General features: G+C 42.6%; 1 protein-coding gene across 1 annotated transcript; it reads left to right on the top strand.

The window, feature by feature from the left end:
• The first annotated feature begins 20,748 nt into the window (after positions 1-20,748).
• GDF3 (growth differentiation factor 3) lies at positions 20,749-26,759 on the top strand. The gene is made up of 2 exons (XM_004752531.1): positions 20,749-21,016; positions 25,930-26,759. Exons 1-2 carry the CDS (start codon positions 20,749-20,751, stop codon positions 26,757-26,759), a joined length of 1,098 nt encoding a protein of 365 aa, XP_004752588.1.
• Positions 26,760-27,628: the final 869 nt, after the last annotated feature.

The raw sequence follows: 27,628 nt of genomic DNA, 5'->3' as shown, positions 1-27,628 counted from the left end.
GCACCTCTAGCACATAATTACTTATTTTGTGATGAGAGAAATTAAGATTGAGTCCTTCAGCAACCTTGAAGTTTTTAACAGTGTTGTTGACTATAATCACTATTTTGTGCATCAGAGCTCCAGACCTTATTTATGTGATTTACTTCTCTAGTGTCTTAGTGCTTTGCTACTTGTTTTCTTCTGGTTGCTCTCCACTACCCTCAGTGGAATACAAAGTAGGAGAGGCACAGGAGGCGGAAAAGTGTCTGGCGAGAAAAGCCTTAAGGAAACAGTCCCAGTTGGCTTCATCTTTTTTCTATGTATTGGGAATGATTGCCATTATTCTTCCCTTCGTCCTGTAACACCCAAGCCTAGTTTGCCAAGCAGGCAGATTTTTTAGGCAATCTCTAAGAGATACAGCTAGAAAAGATAGGCTCTTTACATTGTCCAAAAGAATTGTAGAAGCTGTCTTGTTTTGTGAGAGAATAGAAGGGGAAGCATATCAGTTCTAATTCAATCTCAATACCCACCCACCTAATTCTTTCACTCAATGGTTCATTTATTTTTTTCAATGGACTGGCAGATGGGTTTATTTGATAGGCTAAAAGGAGGTAAGAATTGAATTTCTAGGCCAGTCCCCCCTACCATTTTACTGGGAGTCTGGGCTAATTGAGCTGAAGTTCTTTTCAGTTCCACTTGGAGCAAAGTGTTACCTTTCTGTTCAGACCTCTGGGAGGAGGTCAGACCTAGATGTGTTCAGAGCTATGTGGACCTTCAAGCTGTGACTAGAGCTCCATGAACCCACCACAGAAGTTTACCATGAACTGGAGTACTCACAGATGGGCAGGGAAGAAAATTAACGGGAAGACACAGATAAGCCAGAAAATCCCCCCCTTAAAAGATGTTTATTTATTTATTTATTTGAAGAAAGAGAGAGAGGAGAGCACAAGCAGGGAGAGAGGAAGAGGGAGAAGCAGACTCTGTGACAAGCAAGGAGCCTGACCCCAGGATCACGACCTGAGCCAAAGGCAGACCCTTAACCAACTGAGCCACCCAGATGCCCCATGATAACTCCCTTCTTGACAATGAGAAATTTGATTCTTTGTATTAATCTCCAGTCCTTGAAGGAGGAGTATAAGTACAGCTCCTCAAGCTGTTAGAAGAAGGAGAGTTAAGTCCTTGTAGCAAAGTAGGAGCGCAAAGGGAAAATCTGTTAAGGATGAACTCAATTGTTAAACTATGTTAACTGTGTATTAAGAACAAGACAATGGGCCCAAAATGGAGTCACTCCCGCTAAGCCTTACCTCACCAAACCAAGAATTAATTACAATCTTGGCTCTCCCTAGAAACAAAATCTCAAACCAGCCAACCAGGAATCACCTGATCAGCCCTAGTGAGGTAATTTGATAGACCCTTGCTATCCCCGAAAGGTGAGTAAACTTGTCATAACCAATCTGCTTTTTGCCCAAATATAATGTCCTGTTTCTGCTCCCTTCTGCCTTAAAAATCTTTCATTTTGTACAGCTCCTTGGGGCTTCTGTTTGCTAGATTGGATGCTTCCCCATTCGAACTGAGCTTTGCTCAAACAAACTTACAGTTTTTAATATTCCTAAATTTATCTTTCTTTTACTAAATCAGCTTATATAATTTTATCCATCTTTGACCTCCACTGGAGTCAGGGATGAGGTGTCATCTTTCATCCCAAGAATGAGGCCTTCAGGAAACATCTCAGGTGCTCTGTGAGCTAACTGGTCATCACAAGAAGGTAGAATCCGCAATTTCTCTAATTCACAGGTTCTGTGTTTTCTGGAGGCATCAAATGAATCACTATGCTGCCGAAGTCCACACAGTGCCCATCATCAGCGTCCTTCCCTTCTCTTACTATGAGGTCCGTTTTTATATTTCAGACATTTGACCATTTCACAAATGTTCTGGGCCGGGGCACCTAAGGGATGGGCGTTCCACTACCAATCACAAGGTACTCTGCCTATCTCGTTTCTGTTGGAACCTTAATCTCACAAACTACTCTTGCATTTTCCAGCTTCAAAAGCGAAACGAGCATACTGCTGTCAAAGGGCCAGAGCGATAATGTGCTCCTGACTGCAGTAGCCCCACACCCACCGCTCCTCCTAGGGCGAGCCCGACCGCCTGCAGCAGTGCCTGGCGCGCGCGCGAGTCCTGGGCTAAGGCAGGTGGGGCCGAGCGCTTGGTCCCGCCTTCAACAAACCTGGCAGCCGGCAGCCCCCCAGCTGGGTCCGGCACCCTCTGCCAACCAGCTCCACAGCTGCGTCCCCATCCGCCGCCCCACACTGCCTGCCTAAGCTTACCTTTTAAACAGTACAGACCCCTCCAGTCCCTAGACTCTTTTGTGGAAAGGGTAATGATACATAGTGAAATAGTTTCATTTACTGGAGGTGGGAGGAGGGGGGAAGTCCTTAAAATCGGATGAATGGAATTTAAAATTCTAATCTGCCCCAGGGGGTTAAACTGACGAAGTCGGAATCTTGGCTGTGCTTTCTCTCTTATCTATGGGTCCCACCTTGTCCCTCCAGGTAGCTTCTCTAGCTTCCAAATGTTTTCCCTTCAACTGTGCGAGGATGATTTTAGGTCATGCAACAGAGCCACGGGCACAATAAAAGTTTTGCCCTCAGGGCGCAAACACTCGGGTGGAGCGAAACAACAGACCATAGATCCAAAATAAGGCGTGGGGAGTGAGACGTATTCCAAAGAGAGGTAAATAAAGCCTGGCGAAGGAGGGGAAAGCTGCTGTTTTGGAAAATCTCCCAAACACACAGTTAATGAATGACTCGCTGTCCTGCTGTGGGCTCGCGTCTGGCGGGGCGGGGCTCCCCCTAACGCCCCTTGTCCCTGCCTCGGTCCCTCTGCCCGGCGGCTCCACCCCGTTGCCCCGCCAATGTGTCCCCTTTGCACCTAGAGTTGAGAAGCCTGTTTCCAATGGCGTCCAAGGCCATCTACCCTGGAGTCCGACCTTAAGGCCTGACAAGTGGGGACAAGTGGCTCAGTGGCCGGCACCTGCGCCCATTTGGGCACAGAGGTCTCTGCAGCCCCATGCACCTGCTTGCCGCGCGCGCAGACGATCGGCTCTTTGCCTCCCTCTCCGCGCACCGACTGCGGTTGCTTTCCTCTCTGCGGATCCTCCTTAGTTCTCGAAATCCCACAAGGAAGAATCAGTACTTCCCGGAGCCGAATCCTGGGTCTATAATCAATTATTGAACAGCTTGGTGGAAAACATTTAATGACTTTTCCAATCTGAGGGCAGGCTAAATAAAGACCAGCCCGCTGGGCAGGGTTCTGATGGATAGATCTCAGGGCGCGCGGGGCGGTAAATTTCCCAATATTTGTGGTTTGAATGAAGTTACTGGACCCATGAAGTTACTGGTCAACTAGGCCTATCAGAGGAGAGGAGCAAAACACTCCCAGCATTCCCAAGTTTGCTTAAAGAGGAGATTCCAGGAAAGACAAGTAGGTCATGCTGGAGAGGCATAGCCCAAGTGGAAATTTATATTTCAGCTTTGGGAACCCCTTCCTGAGATCAAAGGAATGCCTTGTGTCTTTGTTCTGTTGCTTCATGGACTTTCTGCCTTGACTTCCTTTTTGAGAAAAGGAACCCAGACACAAAGGCTTGCTGTCTTTTATTTGTTGGTCTACCCTTGATGACCCTCTAGAGGGGCAGTCCATTGTTGGCTTGTTAAAGAGGGTATCTGCCTGGGGGGCGGGAGGGGGCGGGCAGGCAATGGACTTGGGAGGAGGCACTTCACCCTAACAGATTTTATTTAGGTTGCTTCATTTCGCCAGCCTCATGCTCAGATATGCTGGCAGGGAGCCTCAACCCTGCAACTAAGCCCCTTCCCCTCTTCCAGAGGGACAACGGGGACGAAGATTGGACACCAGTGCTTTTCAGCTTCCCCCACAGTACAGTTTCCATGATCCCGTTGTCTTTTCCCCTCCAGCTCTGTCGTTCCCGTGTCATTATCCTCATTTCATAAGCCAGCTGTACAGTTGGAAAGCTTTCTGATTTCAATTCGGGTTTCTTCCATTTTATTCATTCACCCCAAGAAGAAACATCAGGACCCATGGGACTCAAGTGTTGTAGAATCATAACGTCAATAAATTGAGATGAAATAGTAATAATATGAAACAAAAGATTGGAAAAGGGAGGTGAAAGTAGAACTTGGAGGTATTGCATGGCAAGATAACCAAGGACATTAATGAGGACTCTAAGTCAGCTTAAAAACCTGCCAGAGATCAGAGCGGTGCCATCCACATGCCCCTGCACAAATTGTCCAAATGCTGTTCTGCCTTAGTGTCGGGTTTTTAAGAAAATGCTGAGACCAAACATTATTTTCCCTCTGCTCTTTTACCCTTAAAGAACCCCCAAAGCATACAACTCAAGAATATTAAGTCATATAAAGACCCAATTAAGGGGACGCCTGGGTGGCTCAGTCAGTTAAGTGGTTAAGCGGCTGCCTTTGGCTTGGGTCATGATCTCAGGGTCCTGGGATCAAGTCCTGCATTAGCCTCTGCCTGCCACTCGGCCTGCTTGTGTTCTCTCTCTCTATGACAAATAAATTTTTTTTAAATCTTAAAAAAAAAAAAAAAAAAAGACAAGAGAATGTTGAAGGAGTCAGGACAACTAGATATAATGTCATATCCTGCATGGGATCCCGGAACAGAAAAAGTACATTAGGTAAAACCTAAAGGAAATCTAAATAAATTATGACTTTATTTAATAATAATTCATTAATAGTGGTTTATTTTTTGAAGGATTTTATTTACTTATTTGAGAGAGAGTGATAGAGCACAAGTAGGGCAAGTAGCAGAGGGAGAGAGAGAAGCGGGCTCCCCTCTAAGCTGGGAGCCCAATGCAAGGCTGGATCCCAGGACCGTGGGAACATGACTTGAGCAGAAGGCAGGAACTTAACTGACTGAGCCACCCAGGCACCCCTTTGTATTGGTTTATTAATGTTAACAAATCTTAAAGTAAGATCATAATAGGGGACACCAGGTGTGGGGAAGACATGAACTCTGTATTTGCTTTGCAACTTTCCTATAAATCTAAAAACTATTCCAAAAAAAAAAAAAATGAAGTCTGTTCCCTTCAGGACACAGCTCTTGGTGGTTCGACCTTTTATCCTTTATATAAAATCAGAAGCTTCAGCTTTCTCTACCTTTGCTTTCCTTAGTGGACCTTCACCTGTATTAGGAATTTTGTAAATCTTTCTAACAGTGATAGTCTATCTGCATTAGAATTCTTTTTTTTTTTTTTTAAGATTTTATTTTTAAGCAATTTCCACACTAGGGGTGGGGCTCCAACTCACAACCCTGAGATCAAGATTCACATCTATTACTGACTGAGCCAGCCTAGGACCCCTCTTTGTATTAGAATTCCAAATGTTTTGGGCAGTTGCATAGACTTTGAGTGCTTTTGTCCCTTTATCCTTTCTCTCCACAATGACTGTGTGTTTCTGTTTGTGTGCATATGCACATGCATAATTTTGCAGGAGGTGAGGTTTTCCTGAAGTCCCATGTGGCAGGCTGAATAATGGCCCTCAAAAGATGTCCTCATTCCATTCCCTGGAACCTATGGATATGTGACCCTCCCTGGCAAAAGAGACATTGGGGATGTGATTAAGATTCCAGACATCAGGAGAGGATTCTGGATAACCCAGGTGGCCCCAAGAGAGTAACAAAGGTCTTTACAAGAGGGAGGCTGGAGGATCACACAGAGAAAGCTGTGTGATAACCGTAACAGGGAGAAAAAGCAAAGTGATCAGGGAGCCGTGACTAAGGAAAGAAGACAAGCTATGTTACATAAGCCTTTCTCTTCCTGAGGGAAGTGCCCCCTCTTGTGTCTTCAACCCTGAATAGGTTTGAACATGTGTAAGACCTCCTTTCATTCATTCTTTCTCTTTCTCCCTTCCTTCCATTCTTTTTTTTTTTTTTTTTTCAAGATTTTGTTTTTAAGTGATCTCTACACCCAACCTGGGGCTCAAAACCACAACCCCAAGATAAAAAGCCACGTTCCATCAACCGAGCCAGCCAGGTGCCTGCCTCCCAAATACCTCTTTTATTTCCTTCTCTCCTTCTTCCACTTCCTTTCTCATTTGCCATTCAGTGCTGATTTCTCAGTATCTGCCTATTCCTTTCCATCTCCGTTCTTCATCCCTCAATCTGGGGCCCACTCACTCCCCTGAACAACTTTCTCTAGCTGCTCTGTACACATTCCTCTAAGTCCTCTAAACACCTAGAGGACGCTGTTCAGGTCTTATTCTCAGAAATGTTTGACCCCATTGAAAAGTCCTTCTGCTTTTTTTTTTTTTTTTAAAGATTGTATTTATTCATTTGACACAGAGAGATCACAAGTAGGCAGAGAGGCAGGCAGAGAGAGAGAGGAGGAAGCAGGCTCCCCCCGGAGCAGAGAACCTGACGTGGGACTCGATCCCAGGACCCTGAGATCACGACCTGAGCCGAAGGCAGTGGCTTAACCCACTGAGCCACCCAGACACCCTGAAAAGTCCTTCTTAAGACATCACTTGACTTACACAACACCACATTCTTCAGGGTTTCCTTTTACCCAGAAGGAAGACAGTTTTCCCTTGTATTGTGTTCTGTGGAAAAACAAACAGAAGCAAGGGCACCTGGCTGGTTTAGTTGGTAGAACCTGCAACGCTTGATCTCAGGTTTGTGGGTTCAAGCCTCACATTGGGTGGGGAGCCTACTTAAAAAGAATTAAGAAACGAAAGATAAACTGAGGCATACTGAAATTTTTAAGAGTTTATTTGAGCAAAAACAGATTTCAATCAGACGGCACCAAACTGGAAGTGGGTAGGAGCACTGCAAGGACAGGAGCCAGAGAGAAAGACATATAGAGGAAGTTCAGAAGAGAAGAAAGAAAATGATTAGGTTGACTGGAAATTGCTCAAAGCCTACTTGGCCATGCTGGCTGTCCCTAGCACGGTGATTCTATAACCTTGAGGCATTTCCAAGCTTGGATTTTGGTGTTCTTAGGTAGGCTCCATAACCTTAAACCCACATCAGTCTAATGGCCTCCGTGTCTAATTAACTGAATAGTTCTTTCTATGGATTCTGCCCTGGGTCAATTATTTATTTATTTTTTAAAGATTTTTTATTATTGGACAGAGAGAGAGAGAGATCACAAGTAAGCAGAGCTACAGACAGGGGTGGGGGGGGAGAAGGCTTCCCACTGAGCAGGGAGCCCGATGCGGGGCTTGATCCCAGGACCCTGAAGTCATGACCCGAGCCAAAGGCAGAGGCTTAACCCACTGAGCCACCCAGGCACCCCCCATTATTTTTCTCATGCTACATCAGACATCCTCAAAGATTTCGTGGATATTCTCTAAGAAGTTAAAGAACTCCCTAAAAATGCAGAGTTATGAGCATGTCTTCTCTCTGGAAAACAGATAGATCACTTTCATTACATTTTCCCAAGTGTCCAAGATTCATGAAAGATAATGATTCAGTGCTCTGAGTAAGCTTCCTGGGCAATCCAATGACTCCTAAATCCACATGTGCGATCAGATCCCCTATCTCAGCTCCCTATTGGCATGTGCAAGTGTCCACGCAAGATCTCTCTTCAGACATCAAGGAGGCAGCTTAGATTTACCCCCTCAACCTGCTCTACTTCCTCTGTACCTACTGTAGTGATCGACATCCCCATCCATCCAGATGCCCAGGTCCAAAGCCTCTTTACCATATAGGATTCCTTCCTTTTTTCAGCCTGGTTATTTCTATATATTCATGTCTCTTTCTTCAATCCTCGCTGCTACAGCCACCATTATTTCCAGTCCTAATCACTGAGCTGGCCCCTTGGTGAACCTCCTTGTATTAATTAGTCCTCTGCAATCCATTTCTCTTCCCATTGAGGGTATGGTTTACTGAAAGATGATGGGGAAATCCAGCCTGTGCCCTACTACCAGGCTGTTAGTCCAGAAGAAGGATGTCTAAACCATGGTCTAGGGAGGAAATCCTTAAAAGAAATATGTACTGGGGTTCCTGGGTGACTCAGTCAGTTAAACATCTGCTTTCCACTCAGGTCTTGATCCTGGGGTCCTGGGATTGAGCCTAGAGTTGGGCTGCCTGCTCATTGGAGAGTTTGCTTCTCCCTCTCCCTCTGACCTTCCCCTCCCTTGTGCTCTTCCTTTCAAACAAATAAAATCTTAAAAAGAGGGGTGGAGAACCACCCTACCGTAGGTGTATGGGGTGGGTCCTGGGTGGGTGTTTTTATGATAATCACTTGTGACCAACAAAGCATAACCAGCTCCTAAAAAGGAAGTAAGCCATTGAAGGTATTATCAATAGAGATGTTAGAAGGATTTAAGTTCCCTGATTGGCTTTCTATGAAAGACCAACACTAAAGACCTTTGTGGGCAATCCTGTCAGAGACCCCTCTCACTCTTGAGAGCTTTTTCTGTATCTTAATAAACTTTTATCCCTTTACTCACAACAAAAAATTTAATTAATTAATTAAACTCTTAAAAAAATAAATGTACGTACAGGGGGCGCCTGGGTGGCTCAGCCCTTAAGTGTCTCCCTTCCACTCAGGTTATGATCCCCGGGTCCTGGGATCCAGTCCTGCATCAGGCTCCCTGCTTGGCAGGAAGCCTGCTTTTCCCTCTCCCACTCCTCCTGCTTGTGTTCCCTCTCTCGCTGTGTCTGTCAAATAAATAAGTAAAATCTTAAATATATATATATATAATGTGTGCCATCACGCAGATTCTGGCCTCAGGAGAACAGGGTGATGATGTCAGGCCTGCTTTTAACTCTTCAAAGACCCCATTGTCTGCAGATTGAAGTCCACACTTCCCTATGGTTTACAAGACCTTTCATGCTCTAAACCCTCTTTTTTTAAAGTTACCATCTTATCACTTCTCCCAAGGTTTGGCTTAACACTCTGTGCATTCTCAACCCCATCCCAAGTCCTCTTCGCCTGCAGGCCCCACACATGCGCACATGCGCACTTCTCCCTCCTGCCCCGCCCATTCCCCCAGATCCCGTGATGCTAACAGTAAATACTTGTTAAGGCTGAGGCAGGCTGAACACTTTATTATGTCGGTTAGCCGTATCCCTATAGGATAGGGACGTTTATTTTTTCCTTCTTCAGATACGGCAACTAAAGCATAGAGGTTAAGTAACTTGCACGAAGTCTTATGGGAAATAATGATGGTGCCCTGGAAGGATCCAGGCGGTCTGTTTTCCGTGTAGGTGGTCTTAGTCACTCCCCCAGGCTTTACTGGAGTGTCCTTTCTTCAAGGAAGCAGCCCTAATCCCTCACTTCTAGGTAGGGCGCCTTTCACATTGCTTCCTGGGTTGCTGGGCTCTTTCTATCACATCTTCACCATTGGTTCCTTATCAGTTCACTCACGAGAATGTAAACTCCAGGAAAGAAAGGAGTCGTTCAAGAATGTCATTAGTCCGGCGGCATTCACAGTGTCTTGCCAGTGACCCACATTAAGAGATAAACTCAATATAAGGGTTCCTGGCTGGCTCAGTTGGTAGAGCATGAGACTGTTGATTTTGGGGTTGTAAATTTGAGACCCACATTGGGTGTAGAGATTACTTAAAAACAAAATCTTCCCCCAAAAAAGGAAGAAGAAGAAATATACCTAAGGTAAAATTTAAAAAAATAAAATATTTAAAGCCCTTCCCCCAGCAAAGAGAAAAGAAATATACCCAGTAACATATCCAGATAAATATTGGAAGCTAAAACTTTCAAGAAAAAATCATTAGCCATTGTACAATGCGCTCTGATATTATCTACAGTTTTTCTTTTCAATGCTGACACACAAAATTTATTTCCCTATTCATTAATGACTCAAAGGTTGAAAAACACCCATCCAGTGCTTGCTTGGAACAAAGTTAGAACATCATAGTATCTGTTTAGTCGTGTGTTTGTTCATTGTTAAATCAATGGCCATGTACACTCCATACTCACATATAATAGGTCACAAGTAGTCGAAGAATGAGTACATTGGTTTTCAAGCTTTTTTTGGTTTTTGTTCTTTCTTCCTCTCCCTTAAAATCTGTAAATTCTGCCATTACTTTTGAAATAACCAAAATAATCTTTGAACTCCTGAATCTCATCAGGTTAAAGAGGTTAATCCTAAGAGTAAAGGTCAAGAGCAACATCTTTTCTTTTATCTTCTGACCCTCTTAAACAAGAATACTTTAAAAAATTTGTTATCTAAGAATGCGAGGCTTACAAAACATTGTTATCCAAGGCAATAAGAATGACCCTACCAACTCTTATCAGCTGCAAATTTATATCGCTGGAGGAAAGAAGGACTATTTTTTGTTTTCTTTGCTCTAAGCCCAGACATTTAGGGTAATGTTTTAGATAAGTACACAATTTAGACATAGCATTTTTAAAAAAGATTTTATTTATTTGACAGAGAGAGATCACAAGTAGGCAGAGAGGCAGGCAGAGAGAGAGGAGGAAGCAGGCTCCCTGCCAAGCAGAGAGCCGGATGCGGAACTCCATCCCAGGATCCTGAGATCAAGGCCAGAGCCGAAGGCAGAGGCTTAACCTACTGAGCCACCCAGGTACCCTAGACATAGCATTAATATTTTATTATTCTTGCCTTGAAGAAACCAAGAAGATCCAGGAGAGAAATTGTTCACAACCAGTTATTTAAATTTTAAATTGCCCTTCAAGCAATTTCTTAATCATAATGAATAAAATATTAAATATAACATTTTATAATGAAATATTATATATCTCTCACCTAATTTTAATTTACAAAGTTATTCAGTTCTGAGTTAAATATTTATTTATTTTATAATTATATTTATCCTATCTAAAATACATAAGTGACTCTTGCTTTGTGTTTATATTTATTTTTGCTCCAGTAGTTTTTTTTTTTTTTTTTTTTTTTTTTTTTTTTTTTTTTTATTTTATTTTATTTGATTCACAAGTAGGCAGAGAGGCAGGCAGAGAGAGAGGAGGAAGCAGGTCCCTGCCAAGAGAGAGCCCGATGTGGGACTCGATCCCAGGACCCTGAGATCATACTTGAGCCGAAGGCAGCGGCTCCCATTCTAATAATATGAGGTAATCTTCTGAGTATGTAAATTTATGGATTTAATTTCAATAACCATTTCATTGATAAGATTAAATAGTCTTAACTCTTTAAAATCCATTTTAATTATGAAAGAGAAAGACTGGTAGTACCAATTATTCTAAGTCAGTGGTTCTCAGAGCTTATGACTTAAAAAAAAAACAGTATCAAGGTACCTGGGTGGTTCAGTCCTTAGGCATCTTCCTTTGGCTGGGGTCATGATCCCAGCGTCCTGGGATCCAGCCCCGAATCTGGGCTCCCTGTTTAGCGGGAAGTCTGCTTTTCCCTCTCCCACTCCCCGTGCTTGTATTTCCTCTCTCATTGTCTTTGTCTCTGTCAAATAAATAAACAAAATTTTAGGGGCGCCTGGGTGGCTCAGTGGGTTAAGCCTCTGCCTTCCGCTCAGGTCATGATCTCTCAGGGTCCGGGACTGAGCCCTGAGATTGGGCTCTCTGCTCATCGGGGAGCCTGCTTCCCCACCTCTCTGCCTGCCTCTCAGCCTACTTGTGATATATCTCTCTCTGTGTGTCAAATAAATAAATAAATAAATAAAATCTTAAAAAAAAATCTTAAAAAAACCAACAACAGTATCATTTCCCATTTACCTACACACAAAATAATTCAAATATTTACCACCCCGCCCCCGGAAGACCATTAATGAAAAAAAACATACCGGGGCGCCTGGGTGGCTCAGTGAGTTAAGCCGCTGCCTTTGGCTCAGGTCATGATCCCAGGGTCTTGGGATCGAGCCCTGCATCGGGCTCTCTGCTCAGCGGGGAGCCTGCTTCCTCTTCTCTCTCTCTACCTGCTTCTCCGATCGCCGTCTGTCAAATAAATAAAAATCTACAAAAAAAAAAAAAAAAAAAAAGAAAGAAAAAAACCATACCACCATTTATTCTCACTATCACTTTATAAAATATAAAAGAGAGACATGTTGTCAGATTAAGTTACAGGCCACACCTAGAAAAGACAGCTAGTGCTCATATGACAAATACTTACATATAAATGTATGCATATATTTGTATATACGTAAATGTGCCTGATCCAATTTTTTCCTGTTGCATTTTTTTTTTTTTTTAAGATTTCATTTAGGGGCACCTGGGTGGCTCAGTGGGTTAAAGCCTCTGTCTTCAGCCCAGGTCATGATCCCAGGGTCCTGGGATTGAGCCCCACATCAGGTTCTCTGCTCAGCAGGGAGCCTGCTTCCCCCTCTCTTTCTCTCTGCCTGCCTCTCTGCCTACTTGTGATCTCTGCCTGTCAAATATATAAACAAAAAATCTTAAGAAATAAAAAAGAAGCTATGTTTCCAAAAAAAAAGGAAAAAAATTTCATTTATCCATTTGTCAGAGAGAGGGAGAGAGAGAGAGCACAAGCCAGGGGAGTGGCATACAGAGGGAGTATCAGGTTCCCTCCAAGCAAGGAGACTCCATCCCAAGATACTGGGATCATGACCTGAGCCAAAGATAGACACCTAACCGAATGAGCCATCCAGGTGTCCCTTCCCTGTTGGCATCCCAAATGTGTGAAAAAATGCCTGGCACAAATATCCATTGAACCAATGAATTAAAGTATTAGTATGTTAAAAAAAAAACAACAACTACATGCTGTGAAGAGGGTAAAAGAGATTGGGAGAAGAGCACAAGTGGGAAAGTGAAATGGTAAGAATACACTTTACGGAGAGGGTCTGGTAAGTGTAGTGTAGAGACTTGAGCGAGGTGAGAAAGTCAGACTTGGGGACATCTATGAGATGACATCAGAGTCTTGCTGGCAAAGGGAGCAGCAAGTACATAAATAATTTGGAGTAGCATCAGTGGAGGACAGGGCCGATCTCTCTCTCTCTCTCTCTCACAAACACACACACACACACACACACACACTGGAATAGCAGCAATACCACTGTGCTGGAGACAAGTGAGCAAGGGGCAAAATTAGTAAATGAGGCAACTGTAGACACTGACTTTTCTTCTGAGAAAAACAGAGAGCCAGCGGAGCGTTTCTGAGCAGATGAATGAATGAGTTAAGTGATCTTTTTAAAGAATGTGGCAAATAAATAAATAAATAAATAATAAAAAGGGGGTGAGGGAGGCTGTGCAAAAAAAAAAAAAAAAAAATTGGCTGATGTAGGGCATCTGGAAGGCTTAGTCAGTTGAGCGTCTGACTCTCAATTTCAGTTCAGGTCATGATCTCAGGGTTGTGGGATCCAGCCCTGTGGTGAGATTCTCTCTCTCCTTCTCCTTCTGTCCCTCCCCCCACGTATGAGTGTTCTCTCTCACATAAAGGCAGAGATCAATTAGGAGGTTACAGTATAATTTAGAGAAGAAATAGTGTCTCCGATTAGAGTGGTTGCGGTGGAGTACAGATTCTGGAATTATTTTGAAGATAGAGCCAGTAAAATTTCCTGATGAACCGAATATAGGGTATAAGAGAACAGAGTCAAGGAAAATTCCAGGCCTTGTCCTGTAGACCTGAAAGGACGGGTTGGCATTAGCTAAGGTAGAAAAACCTGCAGGTGGTGATGCAGAGGGCTAGGGTATGGAGATTGGAAATTCCACTGTGAATAATATAAGCTTTAACAATGATTTTCAGACACCTAAGAGAAGATAAGTAGATAGCTTAGTAAAAGTGTTCTAGAATACAGAGAAGCTCTGAGCATACAGAAAGTCATCAGCATATATACAATATTTGAAGCCACACACAGGAGATCACCAAGATAGTGAATGTAATTATAAAGGAAAAGAGACCTGAGACCCAAAGTCTGGGACACCCCAGCTCTAAGAGATCACTGGAAAGAGGAAATGAAAAAGGAACTTGGGAATGAGTGACCGGTGAGATAAGTGGTAAACCGAGAGAGAGAACTATTCTGGAAACCAAGTAAGGGTAGGAAGTGGTAGGCAGTGATCAACTCGGTCAAAAGCTGCTGAGGGATAAAGTCAGATGAAAGTCATTAAGTCGGTATTAGATTTGGTAATTATGTTATTGGTGATCCTGACAATAGCAATGTTGTAGAATGAAATAAGTCAGAGAACACCTAGGTGGCTTAGTAGGTGAGCATGTGACTTTTGAGCTGGGGTCATAAGTTTAAGCCTTATATGTGTGTGGAAAGTACTTAAAAAAATAAGTTTTAAAAAATAAAATAAAATCTTTATAAGTATATTTAAGGAATTTTTGTTTGTTTATTAGAGAGAGAGAGCGCAAGCTGGCAAAATAACAGGTAGAGGGAGAAGCAGGCTCCCTGCTGAGCAAGGAACCCAAGGTAGGGCTCAATCCCAGCACCCTGGGATCATGGCCCGAGTGAAAAGCAGATACTTAACCAAATGAGCCAACTGGGTTAGAATAATTTTCGAGACAATCAGTCAATATTTGTTCACTAAATGACAGAAGCATCCAAATCACTTTGTGCTTTGGTGGTTATAACTATGTTGTTGTAAGTAGTTCTTCTGGTGGTAAAACTAATAAATATTTGGGTACCTTTGTGATTCAGTCACTTAAGCATTTATTTGCCTTTGGCGCTGGTCATGATCCTGGGGTCCTGGGACAGAGCCCCATGTCCACCTCCTTGATCAGCGGGAAGCCTGCATCTGCTGGTCACTCTACCTACTTGAGTTTCTTCTCACTCTGTCAAATAAATAAATAAAATCTTTAAATAAAATAGCATTCATGTTTAAGCTTCTATAGCATTCATGTTTAAGTTTCTATGCTATTAAAATTTTTTAAAGATTTTATTTATTTATTTGACAGATCACAAGTAGGCAGAGAGGCAACAGAGAGAGAGGGAGTAGCAGGCTACCTGCTGAGCAGAGAGCCCAATGTGGGGCTCCCAGGATCCTGAGATCATGACCTGAGCCGAGGGCAGAGGCTTAACCCACTGAGCCACCCAGGTGCCCCTGCCATTAAATACTTTTTACAACATTATTTACGGTTGAATAATATCTAGTTTATAGATGCTCTATAATATATTGACTATTATACAGTTAGGTTATTTTAAAATTTTCTTGATAATAAAAAATACTAAAATCAATAAATTTGTAATTTTTTGTCCACTCTTGTTAGTTAATTTACTCAACCAGTATTCATTAAGTGCCCATGATTTGTCCCTACCCTTGTGTAGCTTTTATTCTAGTGGCTTAGAATGATAGTCCAGAATTGAAATTGCTGATAAGAAGACATGAGTATTTTTTAAAATTGTGGTAAAATGTACATAACACAAAATTTATAATCTTTATCAATCTTTTTTTAAGTTATTCATTTATTGGGGCACCTGAGTGGCTCAGTCATTAGCGTCTGCTTTCGGGTCATGGTCCTGGGGTCCTGGGATCTATCCAGCCCTGCATCCTAGGGCTCCCTGCTCAGCAGGAGACCTGCTTTTGTTTCTGCTTGTGTTTCTGCTCTTGCTGTGTCTCTCTCTGTCAAATAAATAAAAATCTTTTTAAAAATGTTATTCAGGGGCGCCTGGGTGGCTCAGTGGGTTAAAGCCTCTGCCTTCAGCTCAGGTCATGATCCCAGGGTCCTGGGATCAAGCCCCGCATCAGGCTCTCTGCTCAGCAGGGAGCCTGCTTCTCTCTCTCTCTCTCTCTGCCTACTTGTGATCTCTGTCAAACAAATAAATAAAACCTTAAAAAAAAATAAAAATGTTATTCATTTATTACTTTTTTTGTCATTTGTATGAAATAGTTTCATTACTTTTTTTCTTTTTTTTAATTTATTTTTTTAAATTTTTTATAAACATGTATTTTTATCCCCAGGGGTACAGGTCTGTGAATAGCCAGGTTTACACACTTCACCATTTATTACTTTTTAAAAAAGATTTTACTTACTTAGTTGAGAGAGATAGTGCAAGAGAGAGAGCACAAGTAGGAGGAGCAGCAGAGAGAGGGAGAGGCACACTCCTCGCTGAGCAGGGAGTCCCATGAGGGGCTCCATCCCAGCATCTTGGGCCCATGACCTGAGCCAAAGGCAGACACTTAATTGACTGGGCCACCCAGATGTCCCCAACTTCTTAAAATTTAAGTTATCTCTACACTCCACAGGAGGCTGGAACTCAGGACCCCAAGGTCAAGTCGCACACTCCTCCCAGAGCCCTCCTGGCACTCTGCTATTGTCTTTTCTCTTCTTGCCAATTGATAGACATTTCATTGCTTTAATCGGCTTGTTTTTCTTTGTGAGGTTCAGTATATTTTACACCTATGATCACAATATTTCTGTTGGACTGATACTTTTAGTATTCTATTGATTAGAAAACCAAAGCCCAGAGAAACAATTTATCCAGGACTCCCCAGACAGTGAATAATAGAGCCGGGGTTTTAATCTAAGTCCTTAACTACAGAACCAATTCTATGCTATTTAGCCATATTGCCTCACTTTTGAATTTCTGATTTGGGCTGAAAATCCAGAATCACATGTTTTTGTAAAATCCTTAAAGACAACTGGGTTCAATCTGGTGATTTTATAGGTAAAGGAAATGAGGCCCAGATAGGTTAACTTTCATGACGTCTCAGACCATTTAAATCTTCCTATTTAAAAATTTCCATGCTTGGGTGTGTATCATAAACCAGACACTGAGTGAAACGACCATTGGAGGAGCTGTGATTACCTTAGATCTTCTAAAGATCTATTTATTTATTTATTTATTTGACAGAGGTCACGAGTAGGCAAAGAGGCAGGCAGAGAGAGAGGAGGAAGCAGGCTTCCCGCTGAACAGAGAGCCAGATGCGGGGACTCAATTCCAGGACCCTGGGATCATGACCTGAGCCACTGAGCCAGCCAGGTGCCCCAATTAAACTTCCCTTTAATAAACAAAAATGATAACAGTAGTTAATAAGAGCTAACTTTTTTCAAGTATGTCAAATGATAAAACTAAAACAATTTAATAACAAGTTTGATATATATTTTTTAAAAATGTCCTTTATTTAAGAGAAAACAACCATATATTGGGAGAGTACAGAGCTTCACAGCAAAGGGACACTGTTCCCAAGGGATCTGATGCACATTTTATAGAGCTTTAGAAGAGGCAACATGAGAACAGAGAGTGATTGGCTAGGTTGGAGATTTCCTTAGAAGGCTCGCAAGTCCTGTTGTCCAGGGAAAGGTGAGCTAAATAAAGGTGGATTGGAGGATTGTGATTGATGTATGTGAAAATTTCCCCATAGGTATTTCCATAAATGCAGGCTAACTTAGGTTTAGGTTTGTGACATGGGCCCCGGGCCACTCAGGTGGCCTCCATTTTGTGGGTCCTAATGAGCTTCATCAAATGCTTCCATGGCTGACGTCGTCCTGAACACTGGGCAGGCGTCATCCCGTCAGATTTCCTCAGCACTGCAGCAAAGGATGTTTTATTCTTATTTTACAGTTGAGTGATTTGGTCATGATCACACAACTTGTAAGTCGTGGAACCTGATTTTAAACCAGTTTGTCTGAGTCCGACTCTTTAAAAAAAAAAAAAAAAAGATTTTACTTATCTATTTATTTATTTGAGAGAGAGAGCGAGAGAGCAGAACTTTGGGGAGGGGCAGAGGGAGAGGGAGCAGCAGGCTCCCCGCGGAGCAGGGAGCCCCAGGTCGGGCTTGATCTTGGGACCCTGAGATCATGACTTGAGCCGAAGGCAGTTGCTTAACTGAATGAGCCACCCAGGCGCCCCTGATTCTGACACTAAGTCAGAAAAGTTGAATAAAGAAAAACAAAATGCAACCCACACTTACTGTTGAAAACAGTGGAAGATTATAGATGAATTTAATAGTGTTACCTTTTAGCTTTTTAGGAGGCAAGCAGGAGGAGGGAGACAGGAGAAATGGGAATGGAGGAAACTTGGCTCTCGAGAAGAATGAGACCTCTGGAAATAGCACCAGTCCGTTTTGTTCATTAATTTGTTGTACGGGTGTCTACTGGATGTCTACTACCTGCCAGACACTTTCTTGGGCCACGGAGAGATACTGAAGAGGAAAATACACAGTGGAGACACTTAGATGGAAACACATGATCCCGATTCTGCAGAAGTTTATCGTCTGGGAGCAATAGAGACCAAAGACACAGTGAAATGCAGTGTAGCAAGTGCTGTTATGGGTGCCACGCGAGGCTCCGTGGGAGAAAGAAGAAACCTTTCAAGCTAGGTTGGTGAGCCAAGAAGTTTTTGCCGTGGAAGTGAACTTTGAACTTTGTCTGTGTCAAGGCTCTCAGATGAAGTGAGCTCACAGGGATGACATGTAGGTCCGTATCGTTACGGTATTAGCATTGCTGATGGCGGGTGGAAGGCAAGGAGTCAGGCTGGTGTTCTTGATGTGGGAAAGAAAGGCAAAAAAAAAGTGACTTAAAATCTCCTTACAGCTTGCAGCCCAGTGACAGGTACCTGAAATGTGCAGACCGTGACCTTCCTCAAGGAACGCGTGGCTGCCTAAGTGCCTTAATGCTGAAAAGTAACCTTGCCTTGGCAGCCGTCACTCCTCAAGGTCCAGAAAGCCTCGCTTCCAGATTCCTTGGAGATTTGTGCTATACCTAACCGTCACTAATTAAAAAGTACACAGTCACTCCTCCCAATCCCACTGTAGCCCCTTCTGCCCACAGTCCTGTCCCGTGAATAGGGGAAGGGTTAAGGTATAGGCAGGAGAGAGAGGAAACTCTGACTCTCCTTGCTGGGCCCTGAAACTACTCCTGGCAGATGGAGACGCTGAGACAGAGCGCAACAAGAGAACAGGCGATAAACCAAGACAGCACAAGAATCTCAACGCCACAAGCTTCCCAGTCAGTTCTCAGTAAAAGACTGTCACTAAAAGCCCTCAGTGGCAACCCATTCGGGACCCCTCTCCCCCTAGAGAGCTTTTCTTTCCTTTCTGTTCTCGCCCTCATTTAATAAACGTTCACTTCACTTTACCCTTTTGTGTCCGCAAGATTCATTCTTCCATTCGATCTTCAACTACGGGAGACAAGATGCCTGCAATCCTGCAACAATATGGGTGCCAGACCAATACAGTCTTCAGACACCAAAGAAACAGGATGCCTGGGTGGGTCAATCGGTTAAACATCTACCTTTGGTTCAGGTCATGATCCCACGGTCCTGGGATCAAGCCCTGTGTTGGACTCCCAGTAAGCTAAGGAGACTGCTTCTCTTTCTGCCCCTCCCTGCTGCTCATGCGCTCTCTCAAATAAATAAATAAAATCTTTCAAAAAAAAAAATAAAAAAACAAGCTAAAGAGTCTTGACTTTATCCTGTAAATGATGGGAAACTATTATATATTAGGTACAACCTTTTGTTGTTCCTTTAGGGGAAACAAGGTCTTAGAATAGGTGGTATATTTAAAAAAAAAAATAGGTGGTATAAAAAAATGTAAAATGAAAAAGGCCTTGTTCTCAAACAGCACGAAAATTAGTTTGGCAAGAAACCAGCTAATTCTCCTATTGCATTTGGAAATCTTCTAGGAGTCTGGTAAAACCACAAAAATGCAAAACCAGAAATTGATATACACTGGGATGCCTGGGTGGCTCAGTCAGTTAAGTGTCTGCTTAAGTTATGATCCCAGGGTCCTGGGATAGAGTTCCGCATCTGACTCCTTGCTCAACGGGGATTCTGCTTCTCCCTCTGTCCCTCCTCTCACTCATTCACTCTCTCTATGTCAAATAAATAAATTAAATCTTTTAAAAAATAAATTGAAAAATTGAAAAAAGAAATTGATATATGCTGCCAAAAAGTTCTCAATAACCTCCAGGCTTTTTCACATTAGTTCCTTCAGCCTTGAATGGGGATTGTCTCACTGAAAAATGTCTACTTATTTCAACGTTGAAGCTTTCTCCTCTGGGAACACTTTGTGCTTACCATTTGGCAGGCATTGTACAGAACACTTTAAATACATCCTCTTATCAGATCCCTATAACAAATTAAAAGGTCAGTTTTTCTTTTCAGTTGAGAAAGCAAAAACTTCAGAAGGTTAAGTGACATGCCTGTTTTCGTATGACTAAAACGTAGTAGAATCAGAATGAACCCAGTCAGTCTGATTTTTTACTTTAATCAGGAAAGGCAAAGTTAAGGGCACCAGGCTGGCTCAGTTGCAGAACATGCAACTCTTGGTCTTAGCGGTCATGAGTTCAAGCCCTAGGTTGGGTGTAGAGATTACTTAAATAAATAAATCTTTAAATATAAAGGAAGGGCAAAGTTAGATAGAATAACATTCAGTCCCTCTTTGAGCTGAAAACAGTGTTGATCGCATTCCTCAGGTGGAGTTTTCTCTTCCTGGCTCGGCTTCTCACATTGCTGTGGATACAGTCTAATAGAAATATACCTATGTATTTGTCTAAATAGACTGTCAGTGACAAGACTTGGCATTTTTCATGACTGTTCTAGAACCTTTCTCAGAGCCTTGCACATAATAGATGCTTAATAAGCATTTGTTCCATGAATAATGCCTGTCTCCTTTCCACTCTGTCTATTGCAGACAAACCTCAGATTTTTGTGGCTAAGTCTATGCATTGATAAACTTTGTTTTGTGAACTTTTATGGGGGAAGAGTAGAGCAAGAGAAGAGAAAAAAATTCTCTGTCCTTTCCCATCCAATTACCTTTGAGGAGCTGGGAAGAGAGCAATTCACACTTGATTATCCTCCATCAGATAAATTAGCAGCACCTAAATTGCCCGGCAGTCAGACCATCGAGCTCTCTCTAACCCCACTGGCCAGCAGCGTCTCCGCTCCGAGGCCATGATTCCTTGCCTGACCATCTTGGCTCTCCGCGTCCTGGTAACTGTGTCTTTGGGCCAGACTTTCCAATTCCAAGAACATGTCTTTCTCCAATTGCTGGGCTTAGACAAAGTGCCCTCACCCCAAAAGTTCCAACCTGTGCCTTCTATCTTGAAGAGAATTTTCTGGGATGGAGAGGCAGCAGCAACCAGTGGGGGCTCCCGAGATTTATGCTACCTAAAGGATCTCAGTACGCGTGGGAACATACTCCGACATCTCCTGGATCAAGGTAAGGAAATGAGCGTGCATTCTAGAGAAAAGTCTAGCAGTTGATGGCATGAAGAAAGAGAAGAAGAGGAAGGTAACAATTACCGAGGGGTTTGTAGAAGGCCCAGTGCTGGTGTTTTACATATCTTATCTCATTAATCCAACCACATCCCGAGATTCCAAAGGCAGGGATTCTTATTAGCTTTTTAACAATAAGGAAAGTCAGTCTTAGATGGCAAATTAACCTGTAAACTATTCCAGAGCCGTTCAAGACCATATAGCCAGCGTGTGAGTAAAGGTAGGATTCAAAATAGGTTTTTTTCTGAATCAACACTTTTGTGTTACAGTTAAGGTGAAAGCAGCAAAGGTGAAATTATGGCCCAGGCTTCATTCTTCAGCCCATGGTTGGTTTATGCACTGTGGTGCCTTTGATATGGCAAGTGGGGCAGGGAACATTGAGTCTAGTTGGCCCCAGACATCAGGTTCCCATCTCCACACCTCGTCACTATTTTAGTTGGGTGGAAATGGCTCCTGATTTGTGAGTACAGAACAGTGGTATACGCCATTGTCATACCCATTATATGATGATCTGAATAAATGCCATTCAATAGTTTGTCAAACTGATACCATCCACCTAAATTACGTAGGTCAGTTGTTAAAAGTGGATTCTCCAAATAGATAGGTAGATAGATAGATAGACAGACCGGAGGTTCTCCTGTCCAGTTCCTGCCCCTCACTTTATCACCCAATTCTTATTCCAAGCCAGAGATGGGTGATGTAATCTGCATTTCTATATAGCTTCCCAGAAGCGGGGGTGGGTGGGGTGGGGTGGGGTGGGTGGGGTGGGTGGGTGGAGGCTTGGGGATTACAAGAGGAATCGAGGGCCCTGATTGGTTAGTTTTACAGTATCTGGAGATAAAATTTGAATACTTATTTGTCTGGGAAGCATTTCTTGGATACCTGCTATGTGCTGGGAACTGGGTATGGCCATGGGAATATAGAAATTAAAGATAAAGTCTGCCCTTGAAGAGTTTATAAAAGGTAAAAGAAAAAAAAGGTTTATAGAAGGGAGAGAGACAAACGTTAAGACTTCCATACTTTATGCTAAGTATTAGTATGTTAAAGACTCAAGACTTGGGAGTGGGGGTTCAGGGAAAATTCCTGGTGGAAGGTTAAAAGGTATGGGAAGCTTGTCTGAAAACAGCTAAGGATTCTTCCCTTCCTTCCCCATGGAAAAAACTTTGATTTTTGTGGTGACCATAATCCTATCAAATAATACAGGAAAAGGGTATAGTCTCACCATCACCCCTCCCTACCTAACCTTCCTCTAGAGAAAACCATCATTAATAGTTTATATGCATGTTTTTTCAGACTTTTCTTCTTTGCATATATTTATAATAGAAACTTATATTTTTAATAAATGGGTCATACTATATGTTACTCAGGTATTATGAATATCTCATATAAATCAGAACTAAAAGTCACAGCTATCTCATTTTAATGGCTGTACAATATGCCATTGTATAAACATGCTGTAATTTACGTAACTGATGCTCTGTTGATGGGTATGAACATAATATAAACAATACAGCTTTACATCCATTTTTGTTTTGTTTTGTGTGTGTGTGTTAGGCTTTTTCTATTTCCCTAGGATAAATTCTTAGAAGGAGATTTTTAGATCAGAGAAGGCACATTTATACTTCTTATATATAAGTGTCTTCCGAAATTTATACCCCACCATGAATGTATAAGAATTCTCACTTTCTGGGGCACCTGGGTAGCTCAGTGGGTTAAAGCCTCTGCTTTCCGCTGGCGTCATGATTTCAGGGTCCTGGATTGAGCCCCGCATAGGGCTCTCTGCTCAGCAGGGAGCCTGCTTTCCCCTCTCTGCCTGCCTCTCTGCCTACTTGTGATCTCTGTCTGCCAAATAAATAAATAAAATCTTTAGCAACAAAAAAAAGATTTCTCACTTTCCCACAGTTTGAAAGCAGCCCTTATAGAAATATTAAAGAAACGTGTGGAATGATAGCATACGTACAGAAAAGTGCACAAATCTAGAGAAGAGCTCAGTGAATTTTCACAGAATAATCAGCGCCTAGAACCAGAAACAAAACAGAGCAACAACCCTCAGAGGAACCTTCATGCCCCCTTCTGGTTAATCGCTATTCCTCTGGAAGAATAACTTTTATCCTGTAACATTACTTACCAGTTTTGCCTGTTTCTGAACTTCACATAAATGGAAATGTGAAATGTATCCTTTTTTCTGTCTGGCTTCTTTCACTCAACATTGTATTTGTGAGATTTATCCATAGTGTGTGTGACTGTAGCTCATTCTCACTGCTTACAGTATTTCATTCATTCCGTGAAGGTATTACAAGGTACTTACTTATCCCTGCTACACTGGAAGGCCATTGAGTAACAATACTCTTTTAGCTTTTAAATTTTGTTATTCTGGTAGCAAAGCATGATCTCATTGTTTTGCTTTTTACTACTTTAATAAGGTGGAATGTATTTTTTTATTTATTTGTTTGTTTGTTTGTTTGTTTATTTATTTTTAAAGATTTTATTTATTTATTTGACAGAGAGAAACCACAAGTAGACAGAGAGGCAGGCAGAGAGAGAGAGAGAGAAGCAGGCTCCCCGCTGAGCAGAGAGCCCGATGCGGGACTGGTTCCCAGGACCCTGAGATCATGACCTGAGCCGAAGGCAGCGGCTTAACCCACTGAGCCACCCAGGCGCCCCTATTTATTTATTTTAATGATTTTATTTATTCGACACGGAGAGAGATAGGAAGAGAGGGAATAGAAGCATGGGGAGTGGAGGGCTTCCTGCAGAGCAGGGAGTCCATGGTGGGGCTCCAGCCCAGGTTCTGGGATCATGACCTGAACTGAAGGCAGACACTTAACAACTGAGCCACCCAGGCACCCCTGGAATGCATTTTTAAATGGATAATGAACCTTTCTTTCATTCCTACCTTGTTCCTTTCTTCCCTCCTTCTTTCTTTCTTCCTCTCCTCTCCCCTCGCCCCTCTCCTCTCCTCTCTTCCTTTTCCTCCCCTCTCCTCTCCTCCTTCCCCCCTCCCCTCTCCTCTCCTCTCCCCTCCTCTCCTCTCCTTTCTTTTCTTTTTTCCTTCCAAACAATTGCCTGTTTATAAACGCTGGCCATTTTCTATTGAGGAGTCTTCTTTTCCTTAATGATTTACCAGTCCTCTTGGTCATTTGTAAAAGCTCTTTCTTTTTCTTTTCTTTTTTTTTGTAAAAAAAATTTTTTTTCGTAAAAAATTTTTTTTGGTAAAAGTTCTAATTATGAATTTAAACGCATGCATCGAAGGAAACTTATCAGTTTCCTTCATTGTTCTTTGTGGTTTTAATTTTGTTAATGACATCATTTTGAATATAGAAGTTCTTTTATCTTCATGCTCTCAAATCTTTCCATCCTTTCCATTCTGGCTTTTTTATTTTCTTTTATGCTTAAGGAATCTGATTTAGTGCTAGGAGGAGGAAGGAAGACTGATAGGTTAGAATTCTAGCCTTGAACAGGAGAGGTCAGCTTTTCAGGAAGTGGAGACGGTAACTACTGTGAAGATATCTCTGCCCTTGACAGCTAGCCAGCCTGTAAGAAAGATGTTTCTGTGGAGTAGTGAGGGGTAGAGAGTTGGAAAATAACAGAAGAATATGAAGAGCTAGAGACAGCAAATATAGACCTACTTTTCCAAAAGATAGTCAATGAAAAGAAAGAGAAAGATGATAAGGTAGGCTTGAAGAGGACTGTGTCATTTCAAATGCTTCTTTATTTTATTGATTTTTTAAAAATGAGACTTGAGAATGAAGGGGGAATGGTAGAATATTAGGGTTTCTTGAGGGGGGCGGGGTTCTTCCTCTTTTGTGTTTTTTAATGTAATCTCCATGGATCCAATGTGCGTGTTACTGACTGAGCCAGCCAGGCACTGCTGGAATGTTTGGGTTTCTGGTGTAATTTCTTCATAGAGCTGAATGGCCTTAGAAAATCCTTACTTAGGGTTGGGGCGCCTGGATTGTTCGTTCGGTTGAGCATCTGACTCTTGATTTCCTCTCAGGTAATGATCTCAGAGTGGTGAGATGGAGCCTGCCTAAAATAAAATATTTAAGATTTCCAAGGAAATCAGGTCCCTGGGTGGCTCAGATGGTTAAGTGTCTGCCTTCAACTCAGGTCATGATCCCAGGGTCCTGAGATCAAGGGCTGCATTGGGCTCCTGCTCAAGTGGGAGTCTGCTTCTCCCTTGCCCCTCCCTCTGCTGCTCCCTTCACCCCTCCCTCTGCTCAGGTTCTCTTTCTCTCTCAACTAAATAAATAATCTTTTAAAAAATTCCAAGAAAATCAATTAAATTTTCAAATACTTTTATGAAAATATTTTAAACCAAATGTGTGTACAGAAACATAAACTGATACATTTATTAAAACAATACATAATAATATCCAGGGAGGGGACTGTATTTATGATAAATTCAAAGCAGTGTGAGCATTAATGTGATTTTAAGACATTCGCAAAAACTTAATCTATGAACATACCCATGATTTTTATTGGTAACAGTGTCATAGGCCCTGATAATATTATTGGGATTTGTTGCCTATATTCATAGCTAAAAGAAATGCTAAACCTCATTTAGAGTTCTGAGAAGATAAAGATGTAATTCTTTTTCTCATCCAAGTTCATGGACTTTCTAAATTCTATCCAGGACACCCTGGGGACCTGCAGATGTGAAGATAAGAACCTCTGGTCTTGAATGAAGAGGGGGAGAAACAAATCTTCCCTATGGGAGGGTTTGAGTATGACCGATAATTTTCCGCCCTGATTTTGCATATGTAGATATCATATAGCATTTGGCATTTATATCATATAGGTGCATATGAAGTGAAATCTGTTTTGGTGACTCTCACCATCTCTGTTCCCATCTAGGTCTCTTTCTTTACTCAGAGAAACTTCCTCAAGCCTCCCCTTGCCTGCAGAAGCTGCTCTACTTTAACCTGTCTGCCGTTCAAGATACGGAGCAGCTAACGATGGCCCAGCTGGGCCTAGATTTGGGGCCCAACACTTACTATAAGCTGGGACCGGAACTGGAGTTGGCTCTGTCCCTGGTTCAGGAGCCTCACGTGGGGGGCCAGTCCATCCCCAAACCAGGGAAAAGGCTCGTGTTACAGTCAGTCCCATGGCCTCAAGGAGTTGTGCACTTCAACCTGCTGGACGTGGCGAAGGTTTGGAATAACAACCCCCGGAAGAATTTAGGTTTGTTGCTAGAGATACTGGTCAAGAGGACCAGAGACCCAGGGGTGAATTTTCAGCTTCAGGACACCTGTGCCAGACTGAGACAGTCCTTTCAGGCTTCCCTGCTGCTGGTGAGTCTCAACCCAGAGCAGTGCCACCCTTCATCCCGAAGAAGGAGGGAAGCCATCCCTGCCCCTAAAGCTTCTTGCAAGAACCTCTGCCATCGTCACCAGCTGTTCATCAACTTCCGGGACTTAGGCTGGCACAAGTGGATTATTGCTCCCAAAGGGTTCATGGCCAACTATTGCCATGGAGACTGTCCTTTCTCCCTGACCACCTCCCTCAACAGTTCCAATTATGCTTTCATGCAAGCCCTGATGCATGCAGTTGACCCAGCAGTCCCCCAGGCTGTCTGTATCCCCACCAAGCTGTCCCCCATTTCCATGCTCTATCAGGACAATGATGACAATGTCATTTTACGACATTATGAAGACATGGTGGTTGACGAATGTGGATGTGGGTAGGCTGTGAGAAATAGAAGGGGTATTCTTAGAGTAAATCTTCCAATAAAACTAGTCACATGCTGTATGACTTCTTGGGTCTGAAATACCAGTATATTTGTATTTATGACTTACCTTCCTGGAAAATCCATCACGATTAATCATCTCCCTAATCTCACACACACATACGCACACATCAGCCCTAATGATCTAACAGTCATGATGCACTTGACAGTCTATTAGACTCTAGATAGAAGGAGACTGATATTTATTGGTGGTCTCTTACGGGCAGGTATTATTCTGTGTGTTACTTAGAAACATCATGTCAGGTTGTTTCTTGAGGTAGACCTTATTTTTTATACTTCATAGAGAAGGTGAATATCAAATTTCCCTAAAGTCATCAATTTTCTTTGGCAGATCTCACAGGCTAACAATGGTACTTAAAAATAAATTATTTTGGAGTGCCAGAGTGGCTCGGTTGTTAAGTGTCTGCCTTCATCTCAGGTCATGATCTCAGGGTCCTGGGATTGAGCCCCACATCAGGCTCCCTGCTCGGTGGGAAACCTGCTTCTCCCTCTCCCACTCCCCTGCTTCTGTTCCCTCTCTCACTGTCTCTCTCTCTCTGTCAAATAAATAAATAAAATCTTTAAAAAAATAAATAAATAAGTTATGGGCACCTGTGTGGTTCAGTTGGCTAAGTAGCAGACTTTTGGTTTCAGCTCAGATCATGATCCCCAGTATCTGGGATCATGCCCCAGGTCGGGCTCCACGCTAAATGGGGAGTCTACTTGAGGATTCTCTCTCCCTCTCTCTCAAATAAATGCTTCCCCATTCACACACACTTTCTTAAATAAATAAGTAAATAAATCTTTAAAAACTTATTTTGAGACAGT

Source organism: Mustela putorius, unplaced genomic scaffold (assembly GCF_011764305.1).
Source record: "Mustela putorius furo isolate JIRA1106 unplaced genomic scaffold, ASM1176430v1.1 tig00537227_pilon_pilon_pilon, whole genome shotgun sequence".
Classification (NCBI taxonomy): domain Eukaryota; kingdom Metazoa; phylum Chordata; class Mammalia; order Carnivora; family Mustelidae; genus Mustela; species Mustela putorius.
Note: the sequence above shows the minus strand (reverse complement) of the source record. Positions and strands in the feature narration are given on the sequence as shown.

Bases quoted from the DNA above. Each gene is read 5' to 3' on its own strand.
- GDF3 (XM_004752531.1), top strand. From the start codon at position 20,749: ATGATTCCTTGCCTGACCATCTTGGCTCTCCGCGTCCTGGTAACTGTG. The intron at 21,017-25,929 runs GTAAGGAAATGA...GTTCCCATCTAG, and splicing joins CCGACATCTCCTGGATCAAG to GTCTCTTTCTTTACTCAGAG.